Source organism: Enoplosus armatus, chromosome 13 (genome assembly GCF_043641665.1).
Source record: "Enoplosus armatus isolate fEnoArm2 chromosome 13, fEnoArm2.hap1, whole genome shotgun sequence".
Classification (NCBI taxonomy): domain Eukaryota; kingdom Metazoa; phylum Chordata; class Actinopteri; order Centrarchiformes; family Enoplosidae; genus Enoplosus; species Enoplosus armatus.
In genome coordinates, this window is record NC_092192.1 from 13180438 (window position 1) to 13208103 (window position 27666).

General features: G+C 40.4%; 1 protein-coding gene across 1 annotated transcript in view; it reads left to right on the top strand.

Moving 5' to 3' along the window:
* Positions 1–20999, top strand: part of cadm2a (cell adhesion molecule 2a) — a 188862-nt gene extending 167863 nt beyond the window's left edge. The window contains exons 6-11 of the mRNA XM_070917304.1: positions 1290–1451; positions 1947–2037; positions 2146–2324; positions 6190–6303; positions 19983–20105; positions 20881–20999. Coding sequence (XP_070773405.1) covers positions 1290–1451; positions 1947–2037; positions 2146–2324; positions 6190–6303; positions 19983–20105; positions 20881–20999 — 788 coding nt within the window. The remainder of the gene's footprint in view (positions 1–1289; positions 1452–1946; positions 2038–2145; positions 2325–6189; positions 6304–19982; positions 20106–20880) is intronic.
* Positions 21000–27666: the final 6667 nt, after the last annotated feature.

The window sequence follows — 27666 nt, forward strand, 5'->3', positions numbered from 1 at the left end:
ATTGTTTCCCAAATCCAGAGAGGAATTCTTTCTTCAACTTTATTTTTTAAAGGCTGGTAAAAACAACTAGGAAAGTGTTAAACACATTAAGAGTCAGTGAAGAATCTCCGTCTAGTACAGGTTCTGTCATTCTGTATGGCATTGAAACTCTGGTCATCTGGATAGAGACCATGCACACAGTGTCGAGCTCAAGGACAGTTTGACGGGGACGGAGAAAGTCAGTGGTGTGGGAGTCAAGTCTGTGACTTTGTAGTTAGAAGTGCCTCTCTACCTACGAGGCATGATGATGATTTATTATGAGCCAATAAGATTTCGAGGACACTAATGTTGTGGTCAAAGATTGGTGCCATGAGTGCTGGTCATGAAACTTTAATCAGACACATTTGGCTTATCTGAGGCCTATATCATTGGGGAGGCAAATGAAGCAAAAAGCGGAATGATGTGATCAAGAAGCAAGCCAAATTTCAGGACAGCATGTAGATCATTTGAGGACGCTGTGTTCTCCAACGCCTTGGCAAATGATTGGGGAGCTGATGGGCATAGAGAGGTGGATCAGCTGTTTGGTTGGTATGACAAGGCAGGTGTTGCAGGGATAGCTCTGAGAGCAGGTTGTACAGATGGAGAGGACTGTTGAAGTTATTGCCACACATCTGATTGGCCCTGGTAATGTTTTTGTCCCAATGAGGACATGGACATGGTTGTCAGGTAGGAGGTTTGGAGGGAGAGGTAGAAGTAAAGTGCATGTGTGGGAGCAGTGAAGCTAGAGGTGCTTAAAGATGCCTGCGGTGTAAATATACACATTACATTCAAAGAGTCCCGACCTAGAGGTGAGGCAGGTGGGTTTTGTTCAGAGCCCAGACCAGAGTTGGACGTGTACTGTAGAGATGCCAAAGCAGCATTCAGGCAGATGTGTGATGTGAGCTTTTCTGATAATTTTTCTGTTTGATTGTTCATTCTTTTGTGTAAAGCCTTTTTTCAGTGCAGAATTTTCACAGGAATTATGTTATGTATAATTCTCCCCAAATGCCCAAGAAATCCAAGAACTATGATATAGCAAGATATAACCAGCATCAGTGTAAAGATAGTGTGAAATTTCCATTTAGGCGCATGTTGCATTGCATGATAAGCCTTTGTCTATATGGATAGAAGACCCTGGTGGAGTTTGGCTGTGGTTGTAAAGCAGGGCTTAACCGAAGTGGGGAACACAGGGACATCACATTGGTGTGTGGCCATCCCACCTTGCAAGATAAATGTGCTGCATCTGTGACGGTATGCAACTCTCTCCAAAGGTGCCAAAGAGGTGAATGCAAGTGGGAAGACATTTACTGTACGGAGCTCTCTGCAGCTGCATGTGGACAGAAATGATGATGGAGTGGCCTACACCTGCAAAGTGGACCATGTGGCACTCACACAGACACCACAGCAGGCCACTGAAGTACTGGAGGTCCACTGTGAGTATACACACAAAGACACGCACATACTCAAATGCACACATGGAGTGGACACGTGGATAAAAATACATGAAAGAGGAAGTAACTAAATCCCCTTTGTAAGGAGTGTTTTTATGAATCCTGTTGGCATTCAGCCTACAAATACCCACATTTGTGTGGCAGGGTTTATATTTATGTTATTTCAGAGTTGAAAGTGTTTTCTTCTTTACAGTTTTACATTTACAGTACATGTGTTTTCATCATTCAATACCAATCTGGTCTGGAGGAGAAAAACATAACAATTTATCGACCATGAAAATCTCCATGTGTTTGTTCAAGGAAAACTCAATGGGATGAACTATTTTTGTCTCGTGCCTTTTTACCATTTGATTTTGAATGCTTTTGTAAATCACTACATCATAACACAATATCAAGATAATCATGGGATAGTTATCTTAATGTAAATGTTTTCCATATCGTCTTCCCCTCACTTCAAGCCTTCTCTGTCTGCCCTAGATGCTCCTCGTGTGGAGATCATCCACTCCCTTGCAGTCCCTCAGGAGGGTCAGTATTTAAAGCTGGAATGTGTGTCCAAAGGAAACCCTTCGTAAGTCACTCATATTCTATATTTGTTGATGTCACCCTTTTATACAATGCTTCAGACAGGTTTAATGTACCGTGCCTTGGATCTCTTTCACATCCTCTAACCTCACAGGCCCGATCCTGTGATGTGGACAAAGGACGGGGGTGAACTTCCTGACCTGGACAGGATGATTGTAGAGGGGAGGGAGCTCACCTTTACTTCACTCAACAAGACAGATAATGGCACCTACCGCTGCGAAGCCAGCAACCACCTAGGGACCAGCAGTGCTGTATATGTACTCTACGTCTATGGTGAGTTCAGAGGAAAGGCTGCTATGTGGGTAATCATGTTTCATGTCATCACGTCCGAAGGTAAAGGAAACAAGAGAAATCTTCTTCAGTTACTCATCTGACACCACTGACAGATGAACAACCTGAAAAAGGAAAAAAAGCTACAAGAGGACGCGTTGGACTCCAATACTGCTACATATGAATAGCATAAGCTAGCACCAAACTCCATTGCAAAAACCAGGATTATAATACCTCCTGATCTGCACAGTGTATCCGTGCTAAGAGTGATTAGTGGTACCATCTCTCACAGGGAGAATAAGGGCCTCAGGTGACACTGAATGCCACCAACGCCTTTCCTTAAATAAACCTGCGTCCCCGATCCTCCACACACACACACACCAGGAGGGAAATGTGTGAGGGAGGCAGAATTTAGTGCTGCGTTGTCAGGAATATCACCAGGAAGGATAAGTGATTCCTAGTAACGCCAGAGGAGGTGGAGGATAAAGGGACTCAGTGTGAGGGAAAACAGATTCCGTTTCTCCGCTGCCATTTGTCTCTTGGCATTAAGTAATAATGCTTCAAAAAACAGCAGACCAGTGACACATCTCTTTTCCCTCCGTTTTAGGACAGTGTGTGATGAAGCACAAAAAGGCAGGTCGTCTTTTGGCCAGAGAAACCATACGACTGGAGGCAAAAGAAATCAATAAAATATTACATTATTATTATTACATGGACCTAGGGGGGTGGGGGGTTTTTTGCTCTTCTTTTTAAAAGCAGACCTAATCTGATGAAAAACACGAGAGAGATTAAACCTCTCAGGTGCCGATGGCTATGCTTTGCCTGAGCAAGAGTGATTTCTAGTATGTTCTTGACTGTCCTTGGTGGGTGTACAGTAATAACCAGATGTGGAGCCGATGAAGGATGCAACCAAGGTTACTATCAATAGTTCATGAAGTGCTTCCTGGTGGTCATAGCCAAGGCTACAGCAACACCTGAAAAGTCAGGAACATTCAACAATTTTAATGCTACAATTGCTAAACAACACACACACTCCAGCTGTAATGTATTACATTTAATCAAGACACTCGACAGTAAGACCCAATGTATACTTTCCGTATCTGCATGGCTGCAAGGGTCCATGCAACATTAATATCGTTACCTTTCCATGTACCCAAGGACCGTATGTGGCGACAACCATGTGTAAAGATGTCTGTGTATGCAGACACCCAACGTAGTAAGGGGCAGATACAGTCCAAAAATAAATGGGTTTGTTTATACCATTGGCAGTCATGCATACATGCACGTGTTCACACGTTTGTCAGCACACTCATAAATCTTGCGGCCACTTGGATACAGAAAGTATAGAATAAGCTGGAACAGAACCATGTGCGTGTCCACTGTCTCCACGCCCCGTAAGGTGGAAACTTTGTATGCTAGCCAAGGTGGCCCATTGATTACAAGACAGAAATCATACATCTCTCAGAAAGATCTTGACTTTACTTGTCATTACACAAATGAGGACATGGACAGTCAAGTAGTTTAATAGATCCATGTATCAAGATAAGACTGTACACATATATATATATATATATCTATATATATATATAGATATATATATATATGGCTTACTACTTGATCTTCAGCTGGCAGTGCTTAGTAGTGTGTGCTAAGTAAAATTAAAATGGGTAAAATCAAAATGGACTTCTCCTATTTTGTAATGTTATGGTCACACTATATTTTTGATTTTGTACTCCTACACAGTGGCTCCTGTGACAAGACAAATTTAAAGCTATAAACCTGCTTCATATATTTTGTGTATGCCGTATGAAGACCTTTTTTAAACCACCCCAAATGTAGTTTATTTTGTTCTATTTTTTGTTCTATCACTAAGATGTTTTGTTAAAACCAATAACTTATGTCACAGTCGCCGTATTTGTATTCAAAGCCACAAAACAGGTCAGCACTGAGGAGTGACACATGCCATCTGATATTTATGATACTTTTTCCTTCAAATTCAAACCTTGTGTGAAGGCTGTGTTGAAGCGGAGAGAGATTTGAAGCTCACAAGCAGAATTCACATACAGGTAAGCAGGGGAGAAAATGTGCTGCCTGCCAATGTCTGAGACTCCATGCCAGTTAAATAGTTAAAAGAGAACCTATAGCTGCATATTGATTAGGGATCACCAAGTTAAAAGATAAATAATGTAATTATCTCCTTTAATAATTTATGGGTCCACTCAGTTAGGTTTATCAGAGCCCTTTATTACGTTACTGTTGTTACGAGATTTTGCACTTCCTTACTTAATTGCCCGTCATGCCATGGTGCCTGTGTGCACCTAACAATTTCGTCAAATGCCAGCTGAATGTAACAACAAGAATAACCAATGCACTTAATGACAGTGATGTTATTAAACTGACAAATTCTATGCCACAAGAAAGGCAATTGGGTATGGGAGGGTCAAAGAGTCCTATCCTGATTCATTACTTCTTTTGAAATGGCACCCAGTCTGTTCCAACCCTTCATTAGTGATTAGCACACCTTTTAGCCTTTCACAACTGCCACCATAATTCTTGGAAAATACCTTTTTAATGGTTCCCCTCCAACGAGGAGACGTTTTCTCTCTTCCCTCTTTCCTGAAGACATGCACTTAGCTGCTTAGTGATTCACGCCAAGGCTGAAATGTCACAGAGAGACGCAGGACAGTTGGCCCTGAGAAAGAGTACCACAGCCAATTAAAAGCCTCTAGCTCACCATAAGAAACAGCGTTCACATAAACATAAAAGCCAAGGTGGTAGTGTAACCTCATTAACTTTGTCACACAATGTTTCAGTCTCATTTTTCCTGTTGCTTTAACATGTGACAATGAGAAACGCTGTCTTGGATGAATCACTTTTACCATTATTCTGTAGTGTGAAGTCAAAAACAGAACATGGTAATGATGGCTTGGCTGCCTTTTCCTGAAATGATCCTTGCAAACGTGGATAATTGCCACAGATCATTTGTCAAACAACTTTCTTCACTTTCATATGTTGAGAGGTTCCCGGTGCAGAGTCTGTCTTCACAGATGTCAGCCAACATTAGCAGATTCAAGGTTAACCCTGTGCTTGCTACAGAAATGACCCCTACATTCACAGACACAACATTTTAAATCATAATGACAAGGCAGATATAGAGGACTGGGCCTCTAACATAACATGAATATATGAACTTGCAACATTTTTCTTCCATTACACTTTAAGTACATATTGCATCACTCTTTTTCAGATTTTGCACTTTGACTAAGATATAGCCACAGGCTACTCCCTCCCATGCGGGAAAAAGTCTGAATATAGCCAAAACCTATTCATGTCTTTTCCTTGATGAACATGCTTTCTTTATGAATTGTAGCTCTCGCTCTATACAGTATATGCTAAATACTGAAGTACGTATGAGACGTTCAGCTATTCAATATTGTGTTTGTCTCTTCAAATATGACTCACTGACCAAAAGAGAATCATGAAAAGTAAATCATATGAGAGGCTTTAACTACCCAATTAGTAATTTTAGCTACCCAATTTTGAAGAAATAGAGATCAATTTAGGTTCATGAACTACACAGCAAAAACATCAAAGATCTGCAATGCTTAAATTAATGTATGTTATGGAGTGCATCACTTTGCATCAACAGTAATTTATTAATGCGTTTTAGAAAGTGCATTTTCAACAATCTGGTGTTTGTGTTTTGATTTTTTTCATAATTTTACCCTTTTTTGTTTCCCATCTCTATATAATGTTTTGCCTTAGACCAGTTTGTGTTGCTCTTTTAAATTATCTAACTATCCCCATGTGAATTCATTTTTTTGTTGTTTTTGTGTATACGTGTCTGTCTGTCTATCCCCTCCACCAGACGTCCCCACAACCCTGCCTCCATCCACCACTCCCCCCCTACATCCCATCCCTTCAGATCCTACTGCTCTATTAGGCACCCACGCCTCAGACCCCACAGTCACTGGCAACAGAGGTACAGTACCACCCCACACATCTCCACAGCCCCCTCAGCATGCTACTGTATATTCCCACTTCCCTGTTACTTTCTTCTGTCACATATTACGTCTCTCTCAGCTACTTCACTGCCTCAAGCGTCAGTGTCCCTGTCTGTGGACACACTGAGACATGGAGACACTGAGAACTGGAAAAATATCTAATGATAAACAACAATTCTTCTGCATTTTGTCTACCCTTTCTTTTTCTTTTTACCCCTTGAGGACTGTAAACATGAACTGTATGTCTTTCCATTGGACAATGGCATACATGTCCATTGAAGATAACCTGTTTTGTGTGTTTACATTAAGGACATTATTCAGATTTTCTAAGTCTCTAAGACCCTGCAGGTCATTGTATTCAAAAAGAGTCTAGCTGTTCAAATACTCCATTCACTGTCCCCTTGGCATTTCAAAGACTTCAGTACTTCTGTGCCCTGAAACCTCAAAGAAGCAAATGTCATGTCCAACTGAAAATGTCTGGCCACTGGAGATGTCTCATCATGACTCCTAATGCTGTGTTAAATCTTAGAGAATTCTGACTTGAAAAGCTCTTTTTCAGAGAGTTAACATTGTGGCCGCTACATGGACATTTTACTGCTATTTGGTGTTCGTAGAGAATATATTTCTGAGGAGAATGAACGGTGTTGATATAATTCTTTGTAGCATTATAATATACATTATGAATAATGGGATGTAGTCTGTTATGAGGCTGAAAAAGAAATGTTGGGGAGGCAAAAAAGGCTGAGGGTTTTGTTTTTTTTTCAAATTTCAAGCATCTCTCATTGCTGCAGAGGCTGACATCATGCAGAGAGTTATCTTTATGGCTTTAAAACTTTAAAATCACTGATATGCAGCATAACTTAAATTGTCATCTCCGTCCTGCAGCACTAAAACCATCCACACAAAGCATGTTTTCTGGACACCAAAACCTCCATAATAGTGTTGTTGTCTCATGTTATGTCAAAAAGATTTCTTAGCTCACAAACTGCACAATATGGGTTCACCACATATGTGTGCTGCCAGTCAGATGGCCGGCAAAGGTGGAGGTCTTGTTATGTTGCCCCCATCAAAAACTGGCTCCTTGAAGGTTGAATATCACCTTTCTGGTGAGGAGGAAGCTGGAACTATTGCAGGACATGGAGGGATACCTCTGGTATTTTAGTGGCCCATTGTGTAGGCTCCAATTTGTAGCCAGAAGGTCACTGGTGCCTGTCATGGCAGCGACCCAAGAACCAGCTGGTGGTCACCAGAAAGATGTTCTCAACAGGGGTGAAGTACTGCTGACCTCAACTGGGGAAATTGATGGGCGATAAAAGGAACGATTTGAAGAACAGTTGGAAGACTTACAGGTAGATGCAGTGATAAGGTGCCAGATGGATGAGATTTACCCTGAAATGGTGACATTTCTGTATATTGTTTTGCTATCATGGTTGACATACCTCTTCCGTGTCGCATGAAGTTTGGGGATATCATCTATGGACAAACATATGGAGGGGTGGTGATTCTCTTTTTCAAAAAAAAGGACTAGAAGTGTTCTCCAATTACTGGGGTAATGCACTGATCATCCTTCCCAGTAAAGCTTGTGCCAGTGTGTTGGAAAGAAGACTCGGACGATTGTCAAACCTCAGATTCAGGAGAAGCAAAGCAGATTTCATTGTGGTTGTTGACCATTGGACCAGTTCTTTACTCTTGCAAGGATACTGCAGGGTTTGTGAGAGTGTGTACATCCAATCATGTATGGACACACATGGGCGGGAAAAAGATTTATGACCATGTCTCCCTTGATGTCTTGTGGGTTGGCACCATTGAAATATAAGCGATTGGGCCATTGTTATGAGTAATACAGTCTTGTATAGTCGGTGTGAAAGTTGTCACAATTTACTAGTCTGTCCTTGCCCTAACCATTCTCCATGGTCACTAGTTTTGGGTAGTCAGATGGCTGATATGATCCCCCTTTGCTGAGTCTGTTTGTATTAAAAGGAGTCAGTTGAGATCATTCAAGAATCTGATCAAAGATGCCCACCTCTGAAAGGTGTTACGGCATCCCCAACTGAACTGGCTCTGTCTTTGAAGGATCCAGTTGAGTTGGTTTGGGCATCTGACCAAGATGCCTACTGGAAGCCTCTCTGTGGAGGCTCTCTGGCACATCCAGCTGGGAGGAGACCATGGGGCAGACCCCAAACGTGCTGGAGGGATTGCATATCCTACCTGGCTTGTGAGAGCTTCAGGATCCCTCAGGTGGAGCTGGAGAACATGGCTAGAGAAAAGGAGTGCATATCACAAACCTCCGGGAACATATTTTCTCTCTTGCCTATTAGGCTATATCTCCAGGATATCTGTGTAATACAAGTATTTATTCATAGTGAATGTACTACGTGATCTGACATCATTTATGTTAAGCTTTACCTTCATAATCCGAAGCGAACAGAGTTAGACTCTCTGTGTTTGGCCAATATTAGTTTTATTAGCAGCTGGACAGGAAGTGGTGAAATATCACAATTACTTAGACATTTAATCCCACCACGGCTTGCACAGTTGGACAAAGACCTACTTTGGATAAAGTTAAAAATTGTTTGGTTGAATTCCAGTAACCCAGTGATTCTGTCTCTTTTCATGCTGCGGCACTACAACAATAATGCTGACATGGCGCTATGTCTGCTACAGTAGAGTGAAATGTCAATCAAAGTTTTTGAGCGACATGTCAATTTAAAACTAATGTGCTGTGATAGGATGTATGCAAAGGAGCTTGCTCACTCCTATATAATCTTAATCATGATTTCTAAAAGTTGTGACATGTTTTTGACTTATTATGTTATTATATTTATGACTGACAATTTCTAATAAATTTAGCACATAAAATGTTTTTTTTCATATTAATTCAACATATTTAAGACCATATATTTTCTCACAAGACATAGTGCAAAACATATGTATTTAATTAAGCTTATTAAATAAAATTCAAACAAAATTATATTAATATTAACACATCTCTTCTTCTAAATTCTCTGCAGTTTTTCTCTGCAGCTTCATTCATTTTCATTTATATGACTGTTCTCTCGACATATAGATGTAGCAGAGTTTACCTTCTGTCCTGTCTCCGCTTTTTTACTCACTCTCTCCACGCCTCTCAACTTCATGGTGCTCCACAGTCCCATTCACTCAGAATAATTTCCTCTCATCACCGCTGCTTTCTCTAAATTACCATCTTTAAAGTCCTTCAGGAGTCTTGACTCCTCTTCTACCTTTCGTCTGCTTCTTTGCGTTCTATCAAAGCTTTTGTTTCAATTCTCCCTCACCCGCTTCTTCTCTTCTACCCTCACATCTCTCTGAAGACCCCGTTAGATAACAGGCTTCCACACATTGTTGGATATTCCTCATCAGCGTGTCTCAATTCTTCTCTGATGTCTGTTTGTGTAGTGCAGAGACACAAGAGGAGCTGAAGCTCTCAGTGTATCTTCAGGGAATCTAAATATCAGACTCCTTCACTGCGTCCCCAGTCACAGGATACTACACTATCTGCTTTCATGTGTCTACTTGATTTATTACCAGGTCTTTTCACGAGCTCTGGATGAAAGCAAACAACTGTGGAGCTGTACTAGCCCTGCAACGTTTTGTCTTTTTAATAAAGTTGTCTTCCTGTCCAAGGGAAATACACAGTGTAGGTTCAGAACTGTAGCCTGTATGCAGAATAGTAGCATATTATATAGCTGATGAGCTCTTTCAGGTGCACCTTTCTCTGTTCTGCCATCTGTCTTATTCCAGTCTTGCATATTTCTTCTCTTGCCCTTCATCAGCACCTTGGATTTTTCCAAATAGCAAAAGACTACCACAACTAAGACTGAGGCAGAAGTTAAAACATCCATTTTAAACCAGAGGAAATAAAGTACAGAAATCTCTCATGTGAAATAACCAAACCAAATTTGTCGAGGCTAAAAACCCTGGGAAGTGATCAAGGTAATTTGAGTCTGGTACTGATTTGGAAATTCAGAATGGCCTGTACATACAGGATCTGAGAAATGTAGTAAAAGTCACATCATGAGTGTTGCTTTGTGTGTTCATAATCCCACTGCAGTGTAAGGCCCTCCTTGGTACTATAGCAGCAATTGGTGATGGCAATTTGAGATTACCGTGTGACGAATACCCCATGTCAATGTACAAACAAGGTCAAATGAATTATTTTAATGGAGTAATTAATTTAGAGTATGCATGTTTATTTCTGTGTGGAAGTAGCCACCTGACTGATTTTCTCCACCACCTTAAACATGTAGCTTCATCATGCTGTAACTGGAACCTGCATTTGAATTCATTTGGGATATTTAAATAATGAAGAAATTTGATCAATGAATGCCAATATGTTTTCTTCACCAACATTACAGTAAATCCGTTAGGAATATAGCAAATCATGTGTTTGTGGCTTTGTGTAGCAATTATTTGTCAGTTTCTTCCGCAGAAGCAATCTCAGGAGTGTTTTGATCAAATTAAGTGCTGTAGCTCTGAACTGAGTCTGTAAGTGTGTTTGTTTTTCTATTTTGACTATTGCTATTCTAAGATTACGTGTGACCCAAGACTCCCGGACCTTCAGTGTTAAGACCTTTAGTCGTAATTGAGCTCCTGTGATATTAGTGCTATTTCAGAGTCAAGAGTGATGTCTTTTTGGCTTTGATTTTAATAAGCCCTGTTAGCTACCATGACAACCACAGGCCAATGGAAATGCAAGGTGATGCTGCTGAGCTACATATTCTCTGTGATAGAAATATGAGGCTGAACTATCATTAGACCCAGGGCTAAATTTGGATTCCAACAAACTGGTGGTAATTCAGTATAAAATGACCTTTCAGTAGTATTAATTGGAATAAATTCAAATTGAATAAAAATATAGTTATATAACATAGTTTAATATAACATTGAAAAAAGGTGTCTCTGTCTCTGGTTCAAATCAAAATACATAAAAATGGTTACTGAACTAAGCTTTGGACATCTATACAAAATATACTTCTATCATTTTAGGGCTTTTCTTGCCAGGAAAAGTTTGAATGAGAGAACACTGAGCTCCAGATGCAATTCGTGTGCGTTTTTTTTTGTGCTTTTCAGTTTTCTTCATTCACTTTTTGCCAAAAATAGCCTTTAACTCACCAACAACATATCATCCAGCACAATCCAAAAGTGAGAGCGAAACAGTATTTGCATGACATATGACATGCATGTAAAGTGGCCACAGAGCTGACAACCACCACCTTTTTTCTCTGTACATAGCAAGGACTTGTGCTCCTCTCAGTAGGATTAAATTCTCTGTATTTACAAGAATGTGTTTGTAAGACATGAAATGTGATGTTGCTTTACTGTGTGATATTACAATAATAGCTTTTTACAGGTCTAGTTTTGGTGATATGGTTACAGTAATAATTAGTGGGCATTAATGGAAGCATTTACTCACCCTTGCAGGAATATTAGTGAATAAATATTTTATACTGTTGACTCAGCGGTTCTAATGGGAAATGTAAATTTGACAGTAACCCATGCCTTTTATCTTAACTGTTGCTGACCTTTGGAGTGTAGCTAGTGCACATATATGCAAGAGATTCCTCTGTTTTTCGTCCATACTGTATAATGCCAGGACTGATGCACAACTGCAGTCTCTGATTCACTTTATTAATGAAGTGCTGGCAGGTATGCCCAACACACACACACACTGCTTCAATAGCCCAGCCAGCCTTAATGGCTATAATAACTCTTGCGCTACCTATCAGAGGTCTGTGCAATGTCATCAGACCCCCCTTCCATGAACACACCCCCTCCACCACCACCACCACTGAGTTCTCTAAAATTTGCCAAATGCTTTTTCATGGCTTGCAAATTAGCTTTGACCTTGTGGAGCTGAAAGGTTGACTCATGCACAAGGGTTTCTTTGGTGTTTAAAATATTTACTATTCACTTCTCATAATCAGCATTCGTGTGGCCAACCCCAGCCCCTCTAGCCTGATATTGCCAGAGAAAAAGGGCCCACTGCCGAGAAGACAGCAATTATTCATGCCTAGTGTCTCTGCCTGTAGAGAAGACAGAAAAACTAAAATAATACCCATCCACCGCCTTGCAGAGTAAAAGTTCTCTTTTCTTTGGTCCATTAGTTGTTCCCTGAGAGGAACAGAAGATAAAAGTAAAGAAATGCACCAACAACCTTGAGACTCTTCATCAAAGTTGTTGTGTAATTGAATTGATACCAGAAGGTTGGTTGCTTCCTGATGTTTCAACTGTCAGTGGGGACCAGTGGAGGTTACCATGGTAATCCACAACGGTCATGGTTTTTATGGTTAGTGCTCTAAAGCAAAACACAAATGATTTTTCCTCTCCTCTTGAAGATGATAGCAGTAACTACACTCTCGAGGAGAATTCAAGAGCAGAGACAAGGGATTGATCAGTGTTCAAAAGTTGGGATGCATCTAAGCTTCCTCCCTTTTCAAGTGAGTGCTGGCTCAAAAGCTGCATGTGAATAGTGAGACAGGACCACTCTTACCCTGTTTGGCTTCCTGAGACTTGCGCCAGCTGACCTAGGCTGAGACTGCTAACCAGCCTCACAAGCATCAACCCATCTTAAATTAGCTGTCTGTTATAGGCAACAGTAATGACTTCACCTAATGATTTCCTTCTAAGAGATACACTATATTGCCAAAAGTACTGGCTCAGCTGCCTTGACTCGCATATGAACTTAAGTGACATCCCATTCTTAATCCATAGGGTTTAATATGACGTCGGTCCACCCTTTGCAGCTATAACAGCTTCAACTCTTCTGGGAAGGCTTTCCACAAGGTTTAGGAGTGTGTTTATGGGAATTTTTGACCATTCTTCCAGAAGCACATTTGTGAGGTCACACACTGATGTTGGACGAGAAGACCTGGCTCTCAGTCTCCGCTCTAATTCATCCCAAAGGTGTTCTATCGGGTTGAGGTCAGGACTCTGTGCAGGCCAGTCAAGTTCATCCACACCAAACTCTCTCATCCATGTCTTTATGGACCTTGCTTTGTGCACTGGTGCACAGTCATGTTGGAACAGGAAGGGGCCATCCCCAAACTGTTCCCACAAAGTTGGGAGCATGGAATTGTCCAAAATCTCTTGGTATGCTGAAGCATTCAGAGTTCCTTTCACTGGAACTAAGGGGCCAAGCCCAGCTCCTGAAAAACAACCCCACACCATAATCCCCCCTCCACCAAACTTTACACTTGGCACAATGCAGTCAGACAAGTACCGTTCTCCTGGCAACCGCCAAACCCAGACTCGTCCATCAGATCGCCAGATGGTGAAGCACGATCACTCCAGAGAACGCGTCTCCACTGCTCTAGAGTCCAGTGGCGGCGTGCTTTACACCACTGCATCCGACGCTTTGCATTGCACTTGGTGATGTACGGCTTGGATGCAGCTGCTCGGCCATGGAAACCCATTCCATGAAGCTCTCTACGCACTGTTCTTGAGCTAATCTGAAGGCCACATGAAGTTTGGAGGTCTGTAGCGATTGACTCTGCAGAAAGTTGGCGACCTCTGCGCACTATGCGCCTCAGCATCCGCTGACCCCGCTCCGTCATTTTACGTGGCCTACCACTTCGTGGCTGAGTTGCTGTCGTTCCCAGTCGCTTCCACTTTGTTATAATACCACTGACAGTTGACTGTGGAATATTTAGGAGCGAGGAAATTTCACGACTGGACTTGTTGCACAGGTGGCATCCTATCACAGTACCACGCTGGAATTCACTGAGCTCCTGAGAGCGACCCATTCTTTCACAAATGTTTGTAGAAACAGTCTGCATGCCTTGGTGCATGATTTTATACACCTGTGGCCATGGAAGTGATTGGACACACCTGATTTCAATTATTTGGATGGGTGAGTGAATACTTTTGGCAATATAGTGTATATGAGATGGGAAAGCAGTAGGGAACACAGATCCTTTGTGTAATGTGTCTTAAAGCTGCTCATGTGTCTCAGTCAGAGGTGCTGTCTAAGTAAGAGGTTTCATCCAACTGTTGGGAATTGTTTCCTCAACCCACTTAATCAGTTTTTACAAATACTTTGAAGATATTAGCATGCATATCAAAAGTTTGCATTTTTTTAGGTGTTTTTATTTTGGTCGGTTTTTCAGATCCATCAGAAAGGAATAGAAGAGGCTAAACTGAAATGAAAACATAGTATGAAATATCTAATACTCTAGCTATCCATGTGAAATTCTACCTTTACCAAATTGTACGTCCTTCACATCTTAAAAAAATGAAAAACGTTTCAGCAGAAATTTGGAGTTAATAAGAATAATTGAGCTAAAGGTGATATCAAAACTAAACACATATGAGACATATTACTCTTGTTAATAATTTAAAATTTAGGCTAGACTGTTGAAATTTCGACAGCTCCTGTTTTATAGCTGTTACCAATTATTTAGGGATGAAAAGGGCAGGTTGCACTCCACAGGTAATCTTTTATGTCTTTAACCCCACATTCACCTACTCAAGCTGCTTTGGACCAGAGGACAAACCTTTTGTGAAAACCCAATAAGGGAAGGGACAATTTTCATCCCTTGGAGGGATTCCTAACTGCTTTATTCCATTGCTATTGATCTTGTTTTAAATGGGGGGCACAGGTTAGGCCATATGATGAGTAAAAGACATATTTTCTTGAGGGCAAGTGTCCAGGGCAGCTGGTTAGTCGCTGTATTTAAACCAGAAAGGCTAGGTTCCGGTTGCAGCATCCCCGGGGGGGAGGGGATGGTTAAATATTGAACAGTACCAACCATCTTCTCTCCATTTTGTCTTCCACTCTCCACCATAAAGCTGAGAAGCACAGGAGAAATTAAAACATAATGCAAAGGTCTTTCCACTTATTGCTGGGCAATTATTATTGATGACCTGTCACATTAACTCGCTTTGGGGAAGAATTATAGCAACAATTTGGAATAAAGTGTAGAACAGAAAAAGGGAAATCATTAGATCCTGGGGCTAGTGTTATGAATTACATGTAATAGCCCTTCTATTCATTAAATCTCAATGGCAGGGGAGACTTTCAGCAATCTTGAAGAAGCACTCACATGCACACACACATTTGAGGCAGTCTAATTTTCATTTGTTGACATGAAGTTTTATTTGGTCCTTTGTTCATTTTTCTCTGCTTGTCTCCCTCGGGGGGAATGTTGGGCTTGTGGTGGCAACTTGCTTCCTCCAGGATCACCTGTTTGTTTCTGTGTGGGCTTCTGTTTCTGCTGCTCTTGTTCTGCCTCGCACAATGCAATTCTTCCAAACTAACCAGCAGCATAATGCAGTTTATGGCAGAAAAGCAGAAGCAATATAGTCATGATTGGGTTACCACAGGTGCAACATTGATGTTATCTCCCTGCCTCTTCCTTTGTTGTATTTTATTGCTGCTTTGAAGAGGTTATGGATTTTGCTGAACGTAGGGCTGCTTTGATAGATTGATTCTTGCATGCAACTTAATGAATTCATATGATTAATTATCTTGCTTTGCTTATAACTTCATGCCGTTACCCTGCTGACCACAATTTCTTTTCACTCTGAGAAGAGAGAAGGAGGTTGTTGAATATTCAAGATAGTCCACGTGTGGGCTTTATTGAATGATTAGCAGAAGTAATTTGTTTTCAGAATCTAATTAATCCACTCTGACCCAGCTAGCATTAATGTGCAAGGACACACAAACACACACAAACATGTAACGTCTCCTCTTCTCTGTCTTTCTCACACTCTCACATGCATGGGTGCATGCATTCAAAAGTGTACGCACATGTGTCTTTTGGCCCTCTGCTACAGCCTCCAGGGACTCTTTCATCTTGGCAGTAAAGCCAGCATTAGATGCAGATTGGTGAATTTCCAGTCTCAGCCAAAAAGTTGGGCATAATTGACTCATCGAACAAGTAAAGTCTGCAGGCACTTTTCACCACTTTCTTTCTGTTTGCAGGCACTCTCTCTTTTGTGTCTCTAACTTTAACTCACCATCACTGCAGCAGAGTTAATGTGGAGTAATATGTGTCTCTTTATGTTTCACATTTAATGATGTGATGTGCAATGTTTTCTAACACTATGGAAGTCATTAGAGGCGAGGCGAGGCAAGGTGTTATTTATTTTGTTTTTGGTCACAGTTTATTTCAGGTAATCAGGCTACATCTTATATAAAAGTCATTATCTCGTAAATACACAAGAAACACAATATTAACTGCAACAAACTACAAAACATAAAAGTCACACCTTACCTCCCGGGGCTTTTTTCAGTGTTGCTCATGAATCTGAGTTCCTGTTAATGCAAACTAATATTTTAGAGCAATGCTGTGCTCACACACACACGCTCAAAGATTCCCTGACCCACAACACAGACACAAGGACACTGCAGCTCTATAAGCCCATGCTTAAGCTAGCTGCTGCTTTATTGATCTGAGCAACTGGAACCATCGCTTTGCAGAGCTATATCTAAGATAGAAAGAGGAAAAAGTGTAATCCAAAAGAAGAAAAAGATGCCTGTAGGGGATGAATTTTAATATTAACAAATTTAATACCAAGGGGGAAAGAGAAAGAGAGAGATGTATGTCAAGCTATAGTGTGTAAAGGCCATTTGAGCTGCATGCTGATACAGTGGATTTAAGGACGCTGCGTCTGATCAGTTGAGATTGTCAATTTATAAGACGACTTTAGATGAAAGGCAGTGCAGAGGATGGTATAATGTCATGCCCAAGAGATGCTGTAACAGTGCTTTAAAGTATGGCAAACATCTCCTGTGAAGTTCTTCACACATTCACAGCAAATGTAAGTATTTGAAGAATGAGAATACTGTAAAAAGCTCTTGCCCGTTTGTTACCAGTAGTAGCCCTATCTACGCAAGTGTAAACTGGCTTTGTGCTAGGTACATAATAATTTCCTGAACCTGAAATCTTTTAGCAATGCATTTCTACTGTAATACAACAGAGTTTGGAGTAGAAATATGTTTCATGTTGCCAGTTCTGACCAGATATGTCTTATGAAGAAAGAACACATATAGACAACTTTAATGGTATATTCTTATAAAAGATTCAGATAATCACATGCTTTTATTTTGATGTACATTGTGCCTCACCTTCCTTCCAGAAATGTAATTATATGATTATTGTCATTTAATCTGACCGGATAATATGACTCTAAATTATACTGTTTCCATCTCCAGACTTTACACATCCTCTTGGAAGCCCATACAGTATCACTATCACATATCCTTTCATGGTAACCCCATATGGAGCCAGCATCAATGAAACGAATCAGATGAGGAGTTAGTGGGGCAGTTTAAGAGCTACACTTTTGGTTCAGTCCGGCCAAGCAGTGGCTCACAGATGCCCTGAACCCCTTTAATTTATTAAACAAGCCCAACTCGCAAGGCCGGGCGACAAGGAGAGTGTTATAAATATTAAAAGAGGAGTTTGCTCTGCCACGCTCTCATATTAAATCACACAGAGAAGAATGTATGTGCCCTTATTAAAAGATAATGTGTTTTGGAGCCATAAAAATGTATAACCCTCCTCTCTAGATCCCCTCTCCTCCTTGTCGTCTTTCCTTTTCCATCTTGCTCCAACTGAAATTTCAGCCTTTTCCTGTCCATCAATCTCTGTTTTTTCATTTCCTTTCTCTGTGTGTCTTCATTCGCACTTGCTGTATTTTTCTCCTTCTGTGAGTAGCAGTGGACTAGAACAGAATACATATGAGAACACAATAGGTGAACGATGTTTTGAAGGCACTCGCGTGAAAAGTATTTACACGTGAAGAGTAATCACTTGAGGTGATTTCACTGACTGTAGTCAGCCTGGATTCAGAGTAGCTACAAAATGGCCATGTAGAGTAAAAAAGCGTCAAAACATCTAATAATCCATAATAATATGATATAATAATATATAATAACAATGCCAGTAAATCACTAAATGTGCTACTCCTGGTGGAGCTTTGGAGCTATGAGGAGGCAATAGCATGGATTGTAAGTAACTGAGCAAAAAAATGATCAAGCTACAATCTTTTCAGAGCAGCCTTTCAACTCTACGCAGAAAACAGATTTTCGGTGGAGTATTCCTTTTAGGAAGTGATACAGTAGCAGCAAGTGTCAAGGGCTTTGACGTACAGCCCAAACCTCCACACCTCTTGGACATGACATCAACACATCGCATGGCCAAAGTGTGTCTTACTCTATAGGCTGACATATATGGTCATGGCTTGTTTGTGCCTGCACTGGGTTTTAACAGCTGAACTGCAGCGCAGCAGTAGGACAGTGAGTGTGTATGATGGTAAAAAAAAACAAAAAACATTCACTGTCCTGTCAGATAGAGGCAAAGAGACACAGCCATGTGTGTAACTAAATGCCCGAGTCCTCGCCCTGCTGGGCCGTGCCAGGGGAACATTCCTCTACTGTCTGCTCCACTGACCAAGCAGAACTGCAGCACAGTGAAGCCACGCCACGCACGTCTGTGTGTATATGAGCGTGTGTGTCGCTATATGAGTGTGTGTTTGTCCACTGGGAAGCAGTGAAGTGTGGCGGCTTGGTCACTCAGACCGTGGAGAGTTATGGAGCGAGAGCGAGCCAGCTGTTCAATTTGGCCACATGGGCGGACGCAGAAAGAAAAGAAGAATACTGAAGAGAAACTGTATCAATGTACGACGTGTTCTGTGTGTCCCTCTATCACTGCTTACTCTGCTCTGACATTGCCATATTTTAGCTATCATGAGCCCACGTACACACAAAGTGACAGGTTGTATATGGCATGCCCTGGCACTCGGAGGAGGATAATGAGATGAGTGCTAATTTCTCAGGTGTCATGGACTGATATGAATAATATAACTATTCCATTACCCATCTCCCCCACCGCTATCACTGTCAACTTTTTTTTGATTCACCTACAGTGGACACCGACAGTGTCACGTCCTTACTCTTACCTTGAATAGCCTGCGAGCCAGGCTTTGTGAAAAAGGGAAGTCGAGGTGAATAAAGGAAATAAGCTATTGTTGAAGTCGAGGGAAACCTTTGATGGGTTTTGCATGAGGCATGAACAGCCTCATCATGCAGATCCTTCACTCTTTCATGACTCCGCTATCTTTTCGGCTGCTTTTCCAACAGCTGGGGACCTGTAGCAACTCTCGAACACCCAATTCATTTTCCTAACAACAATCCTTCCTCGCCAAGAAACAGAAAAAGATTGATCTCTCCTTTTTATTTTCCATCTGATGATTTATTTACTGTGTACTACTCTTTCACTGCTGCCCTGGTTTGCATGTTGGGGACTCCTGCAGCACCGTGGGGGTGATCCTGAATTATTCACTTCTTTTTTTCAGAGTCTCTCTTTCATTCTCTTTTTCCTTCATTTTGCAGGGCGAATGTGTGTCTGCCCGTAGCTGCTCTTTGTGTCAATGTCGTGTCCGTCTCTCTTCCTCTCTCTCTCCATTTTATTATTCTCAGAGAGCTAGGCAGCTCTGCTCTGACTGCATGATGTGAAAGGAGAGAAGAATGACAGCAGCTCATTAGAGCAGGAACGAGCTGGAAATAATCTTCTTTTTCCTCCTTGCTCTGTTTTGTATTGTCTGTCTTTGCTGTTCCTCTGCCCTCACGCCCTCACCTCACCAACCGACGCCTTCATCTGCTCTCTTTGTTTCTCTCTCTGTCTGTCCTCAGATCCCAACGCTGTGGGGCAGCACGGCACTGACCATGCCTTGATCGGAGGAGTGGTGGCTGTAGTGGTCTTTGTCACCTTGTGTTTAATCATCGTTCTGGGAAGATACCTGGCCAGGCATAAAGGTAAAACCACAGTGGACTTGAGTCTCTCAAGGGTCATGGAACTAGTGGAGCATGTCCTACTCGTCCCAGTAGACCTCAGAGTCCTTCCCCAATTCCCAAGTTACAAGTGTATGACATACCTGCAGTGGAGATAAAAGAATAAAGGCTCAAATCCTGCACGCATAGTATGATGCCACTAGTGTATACACAAGACTCATTGGGTTATTATTTGTTCTATTTTTCAAAAACAATCCAGAAATGTCATTGTATTTATTTAGAATATTAATATTATATTGGGGAGAGAGATATGAAATTGCATAAACGTTTTTTTGCATTTAAACTGTCCTAAAACATGTATAGTACGACTCGCATGCAAATTGATGGCATTTCAATATATGGCATGCCTGGGTAATACATGAAGTGACTCTGCTAAAAAGAAAGAAAAAGAGCAAAACAGCTGAGGGTCCAAAGTCAGTTTCCAACATCGATGCTACAAAATAGAGCTCTTAGTTAAAACTGAGAGTTGCATCGCATTATTTGGATGTCTAACTTTAAGCCTTGACTGTCTCTACCCTGAGAACAATAAAGGTGTTTGTTGATGCAAGGTTTAACACACTTACTCTCTGCTGTATTTACATATCCCGTACTACCCTAGCTTCTCCTCGTTCTGTATATGAATTATGGAGCATTACTGATGTTGTCTTCAGATGTGTTTTTCGCCTCAGGCAAAAAAACGCCACACAGGGCTGCTCGGTATTTGTTTTCCTTGATATAGGTTTGTTTTCCATTTCCGCAGGAACATACTTGACAAATGAGGCCAAAGGAGCAGACGATGCGCCCGACGCCGACACAGCCATCATCAACGCTGAGGGCAACCATGCGCATGCAGAAGAAAAGAAAGAATACTTCATTTAGACTGCAGGGGGAGCTGTGCAGCTCTCTACTTTCCCTTCCCCTCTTTCAATCTCTGTATCTCTTTTTCTCTGTCTCCCCCGTACCTTCTCCACCTCTGACCACTGCCCCCGTCGTGTCAACGAGGAACCTGCCGGCAGTCCACAGACAGAGAGGTTCCCCAAGTGTTTTCCTATTATTGCCTTTTTTTGATCATTTACATATTGTCCTTTATTTCTTTCTTTTGTTTTTTTGGCAGCCAGTTTTCACAGGCAGCTTGCCGTTGCTGCTGAAGTTGTCCCCTTTCTCATAGTTTTCCTCATCTTTGACATGAATGCCTGGAAGTCTGTATATCTACCATGACTGCTTCTTACATGACCCCTAGTTCATCCTCTCTCCCTCCAAGCAGACACCCAAACACAATACTATATCCCCTTTGTTCACACACGTACACCAACACATATCATATCTCACATCAACACGGTGCCTAAAAATACAGACGCCATTGAACTTCTGTCAATGCCTTCATGTATCGTCTGTCAGTAGCAATGTAAATGCTTCGTAGATGGTTAACTGGACCATCATTTCATTGCTTAGCTCACAGCTTTTAATTATGCATTGCATCTTTTTTATTTGAATGAAGATCTTTGCTGTTTACGCCTTATACTATACTGTCTATCACACTGAATATGGTACTTTTAGATGACCCAACCCCATCCCCCTCTAAATAGACTAAACAGTTGACCCTTGTAAGATAAGAAGAAGGTTTTGTGTAACACTGTAGCAAGGTTTGTCAGATAAGTGTAAAATTATGATTTTCATTATTAGGGTAGGGGTAATAAAGGGTAGTGTGGTATTGTTTAGAACAGAGACTACACACAGATGGGAAGCATTCCATCAAATAAACTCAATCAAGTATATAAAACCATTTGCTAAATCTGCTGTCCCTGTGTACTTTTGTCTGTATATTCCTGCACTGTCCAGGCTGCAGTTTAGCGAAACACCAACACCTTCAGTGTCCTCTTGACAGCTTACAGTAGTTTGTGATCCACATAAAGGGTTAAGGTGTACAGAATGAGTCAATCTCCTGTTTCTCTAAAAGTTGTATAAATTGTATTGAAATGCGTTTAGCTTTTGACTTTTGAATTATTTTGTTTATGTCACATTGGAATCATTTTAAGGCTTACGGACCCCGTGAAATGTAAAATTAAACATTAGGAGTTAATATGGGACAAAAACAAGTACACAGTTACAGTATGTTCGGGGAATTTAAGTATTAAATCAATTTTCCTCTCTCTCTCAGTAATGTAATTTTGATTGATGCCTCTTGTAAGCTTGAGGTCCAGGCAGCTTTCCACAGTGGTTTGTATACGAATATCTCTTAATTTACTGGCTCATAGATAAGCATCCAATCATAATATAACTTTATACAAATACTGTTCAGTTTGACTAAAGTCACATTTTCTGATTGTATTGTCACCTACAAATTTACCTTCAACCACTTTCAAACAGTTTAGTTAAACTGTATATATCACCAACATGTCGTACTCTCCCACCTCTCAAACGGCTTAACTGCTCCTCTTATTTCCATTGAGGCAGAGTCGCTCTCCTTTAACTGAACTTTGATTTCCATTTCATGGGGTCTTCAAGCGAGAAAAAAAAAAAGAAAAAGGAGATAGTGTGTGAGTGCTGGGTCATAGATCTGCAGGGGCCTCCTTTCCAAAACTAAAAACTGAAGACAAATAGAGAAGCACAAAAATGTCTGAATGAGTAACTGTGTTCCTTTGCCAACAACTAGATTGCCTTGGGAACGGTTCTTCTATTCAAATGGGTAGTGGAAAGACGACAAGGCTGTCTTTGATTCAGTTCTGGGGAAAAAATAAATACAGTGCATCTTTTTGAAAATGTAAGGTAAATCATGTTTTTTATAAAAAAAAAAAATGTTTCTAATATTTTTGGTTTAAATGGTTCTAAGCTCCCTGCTGTATATTGTGTCTGCTAAAATGTGGTTGATTGTGAAAATTGCTGTTAAATTCTGGATTCCCATATTCCTTCAAATTTGTATATTAGCCACCTTATCTATTTGCTTTTTTTATTTTTTCATTGCATAGTCCTTATTAGAAAAACAAATGTATTTTGTTTTGGCACAAGGCATGTATATAATGTGTAAAAACTAAACTTTGGTAATACACATTGGCATGTTTTTGTTTGGTTCTTTTTCACGTTTAATTTATTTGAACTGAAGTTATTTGAGAGAGAATCACAATGAAAGTATGTTTGTAACTTAATTTTGGAGAGCAGTGGCTTCTTGTGTTCATGGCGTGCTCTTAGGTTTTACAGATCGGAAGGATTTGGTGTTAAATATAGAAAGTATGATCAACAAAAACAAGAAAAAATACAAAACTCAATGAAACAAATCTGGAAGAAAAATAATTATGGTGTCTTGTACCTTTTGTCTGCAGAAATGGAAGAAAATGTGTCTTCACCAAATCTTTAAATTCCAATCAGAGTTTAAAGACGTTAAAAGAAACATTACCTTCATGTTGGAGGCAATGAAAGTTTCACACACACTACGACAAACATAGCATGTCCTTCTGCTTCTTTTCATATATCCCTATCATTCTTCTTTCATCAGTTTGCAGGTTTTTGGCGGATTTACGCTCCTGTGAAAGGGCCATAAACACTGCGGCCTCTGGAACTAAAGACTTAAAGGCAAGGCACTAATCTGCTAAGAGCGAGCAAATTATTACCAAGGGCAATAAAATAGTGGGCCCAGCTGTCTTCAATTCGATGGCCAATTTACAACATTATGCAAATAAGGTCAGCAAGTAAGGTCCTTCTGTGTGTTGTAACGCAGGCACTGCTGGAGTGAATTGCAAGTTGGGAATCATTAGATCGATCGCCTCAGTTTTAGCCTGCATTTAGGTTGCATATTACATTTTAAAATACATTCATTATTCGTTTTAAAAATGCAGAAGCTTTGCCACAGTTTCCATATTTTAAAATTTTAGTGCACTTCAATCAATACGGCAGTATTTACAGGTTTAACTTCAGCCTCACCACGGACCTTCAGTAAATCCAGACTAAAGCGTTCTAGACTGGCTCTGGTCTTTAGAAACCTTCTGTATCACGTGTGTGTATAGAAAAATGTATCACAACGATGTAATGTCTTGTTCTCTCTTTTTTTTTCTACCTTTCTATCTAGTTCTTCTCATTGTGTCTTAAATCTATGGCAGTGTCAATCAAATTTTCTGTTGCTTAGAAATAAGTGGTGGTCGAATCGATTTATCAATTCTGAAGTCAGAGAAACAGGCTGTTTTATATTGAATGAACACAAATAACCAGGTCTGCAGTGATGATGAGTCGGTGTGCGCATTAGAAATGAAGGTGCCGTTTACTGAATTATGCACTCTGACTAATTTGATGGATATTTCTTAGTAAATGGTGAAATTAGTTTTGTTTTTCTTCCTGAAAACCACATGTAAATATTTGTTTTGACATGACAGTAATGAGCTAATTTGTTGCAAATGGCTTTTTATGATAGTTAGACCAAACCTGAATCTTTTTTTAATTTGTTATTCTAACAGCCTGGCACATACCATCATGCACTATTTTACTATGATAGAATCGACTGTAGCTCTTTTACAGCTTGGGGTCAGATATTAGTTGTTATTTCTTTTTTTCGTTGACGGTTGAAAATAAGCTTTAAACTTGTTGCCTCTTTGCTTTCCAACATATATATCGGTTCGGTTAATATCCACTACATCCTGGGCCTCTAATTTCATCCTGGCGGCAAGACAGTAACATCGCTAATGTAGTCGCAGTGTCATTTTCATTGGGCTCAAGTCCATTTTTTAGACTTGTCTCTGCTCGGTAATTTCCTGGCTCCAAAACGAACCCCAATTTCTTTGACTGAAGGTGGGAGTGGTGCAGCTGAGGTTATGTGTTTGTGCAGATCAGGCAGTGCAATGCTGGCAGTAATTTTGGCAAGTAATTTCACACAATTTTCATGTTGGTGGTGGTACATACTGACAAAAGTCACAACAAAACTTTCATGTATACATGAGTTTTGCCTCTTTCACTATAAATTACCTACAACAGTTTGTAATGGGTTCAATTAATGGGGGATTTCTAGCAGTGTTGTCATTCACAACTGCTTCTAGATTGTAGGATCATTCTAATTCAGTTGATTAAACCTGCAGCCATCAGCAGCCATAATCATATGTGTGACAGTAATAATTGAAACACATTTTATTATATTGCAAGTTACTGTGGATGTTGACTAAGTGCACTGATATCATTACCTTGTAAAATAACATCATGTCATAAGATTTCAGTGTATCCTAAAATGTAAATACAACTAAAAAAATCAGACATCAGAACATCCTTGGATGTCCATGTTTTGGGGAGCTGTTTATTTGTGCCTTGCGACTCCACACCTCCAGTTTGCTTCTTTACCCTCCTCCTGCCCGTCTGCTTCTTTTAAAGAGGGATGAGACGAGCCGATGTGATTGGTGATTATTGAGGCTTGTCCAAACTCCACCTGCTGATTCTGCATTATGTATTCATCCCACTACAGCCTTTTCAGCACACTGCACTGCCCCAGGAGCAGAATATTGCAGTCAGTCTAGCAAACATTTGGCCCTGGGTTTGCGCTAGCATTTGTCCCCCGTTTCAGGAAATTAGAGGTCCATGTCAACTAAGAATATCAGCTCTGAATCCCTGATTAAAAAGGGAGGAAGGAGAAGGTAATGGCCACTATGAGTCATAATCTAAAACTCTTCTTTTTTTAACTGTATGGGTTTACATTTAGTTTTAACTCATGGTCTTAATGTCTTAATAGCATGACTTGGCCCGGTCCAGTCCTCTCTCTCCTCCTCTGACCCTTCATACGTCGTTGCTGTACAATTTAGCTTCAGTGCACTTCTTTGTTCCTCTGCAATATTGACACTAGAATCAGCCCAATCTCCATATTGTCACGGTGATGACAGCAACATGTGACACAATCGCATGTTTTGATCTTTTGTTTTTCTTTTGTTTTGCATCTCAGGAATATATTTCATTTAGAGATTTTTTTTGTTTTGTTTTGTTTTGTTTGTTTTCTGTCTTAAGACGGGGACTTGTGAGTACTTCTCACTCTGCTAGTCCCTGAATGCTGACACCATGTATTTTGTTGAGTTTAAGACTATCACAATGTTAATAAAATTATTCAGTGATTCTTCAGTAATTCTGTCATCTTGCTGTCATTGGGATATTAGACTTGAGAAACAGTTTTTTGATATGATCACTGACTTGAAATACTGACAGTTAGAAATATGCTGCAAATAATCATGTTACAAGAACGATAGAAGTTGTGTTTATGCACAATGTTATATCATTTTAGCTTATGCTATGTAAGCAGTTCGATGCTTTTGTCCTCTATCATAATGTTTTCCTTGTAGCAACACACATCTTTATGTATATCAGTCTTTAGATGGAAGGAGTTGTAACGCACTCTCACTCACGAAATACAAGATATCCACAGTAAAGCTCAGTAAAGATCAGGATTAGAGCTAGAAACATGTTAGTTCAGCTTCTGATGTACCTTGGTGAAATAAGGGGTTTCATATCAAGCTGTACTGAGAGGGCTTGATTCGATATATAGCACCGTAATGGAGGTGTTTTACTCCCATTGTCTGTGGGATTTATTATATTTAATTTTAGAGCTTCGTTCTCATGTATGAAATAAAAATTGTTGAATAAATAGTTGCCAAAACATCTGTATAAGACTGATTCTATTTTTTTTTAATCATCATTTTCCTTCTGGAGGCCTCTTACCTCTGAACTGAGAGATAAGCACTGATGATACACTATAAATACTGCTGCTTTGGAAACATCTGAATTTGTTCTCACCAGGATCCATGCACACACACACACACACACACACACACACACACACACAGAAACACAAGCAAACACATGCACAGACACATGTTCATGAATTTTTATTAACAAGAATAATTCATGTTGCATTTCTGCTCCCCTATCTGCACGCTGTGGCGGTGGTGTTATGATGCCATTCAGTTTGTCATGTGGAGCCTTTCAGCTGTCTGAGCAGTGTTTTTCCCGTATTAGTCGACGGTCTGTACCTACAAAAACAGCTCTACCTGTGACATACAGTAGAAGAATTTTAAAACGAGTCCCAGTAAATCAGGACAGAGGGATGTAGGGAAAAGTGATTGAAAAGAAAGAGGAAAACCTGTGATTCATTTTGACATTAAAGTCCATGCTGCTGGGGGAAAAAAACAAATGTGAGAGGTAAAGGACCAAACTTCTTAAAGTTTCTGTCCAGGGTCACTTCATGAATGAACCCTCACTCACATATAGTGCTATAATAAGTATATGTATATATAAGTATAGTTTCTGCAAGTTTTCTCACAGCTTTAGATTTCAGAATGCGTCACAGTAAATCCCTGAAACTGAAACCCTTGAGCATGCATGGTATAGTGCAATAATAAGATCTATAAGTGTTCACTTGTAAAAGCCTTTAGTACTTTTATTTATGGTATTGGCTGGGGATATGGCCACGTCTGGTGGTGGTGAAAGGGTGACGAGTGTGCGTAAATGTAAGGAAAGATGGAGCACATGAAGAGGGATATAAGAATATGAAAAGGGAGAGACTGAGAAAAGGTGCAGATGCAACTGAGCCTGA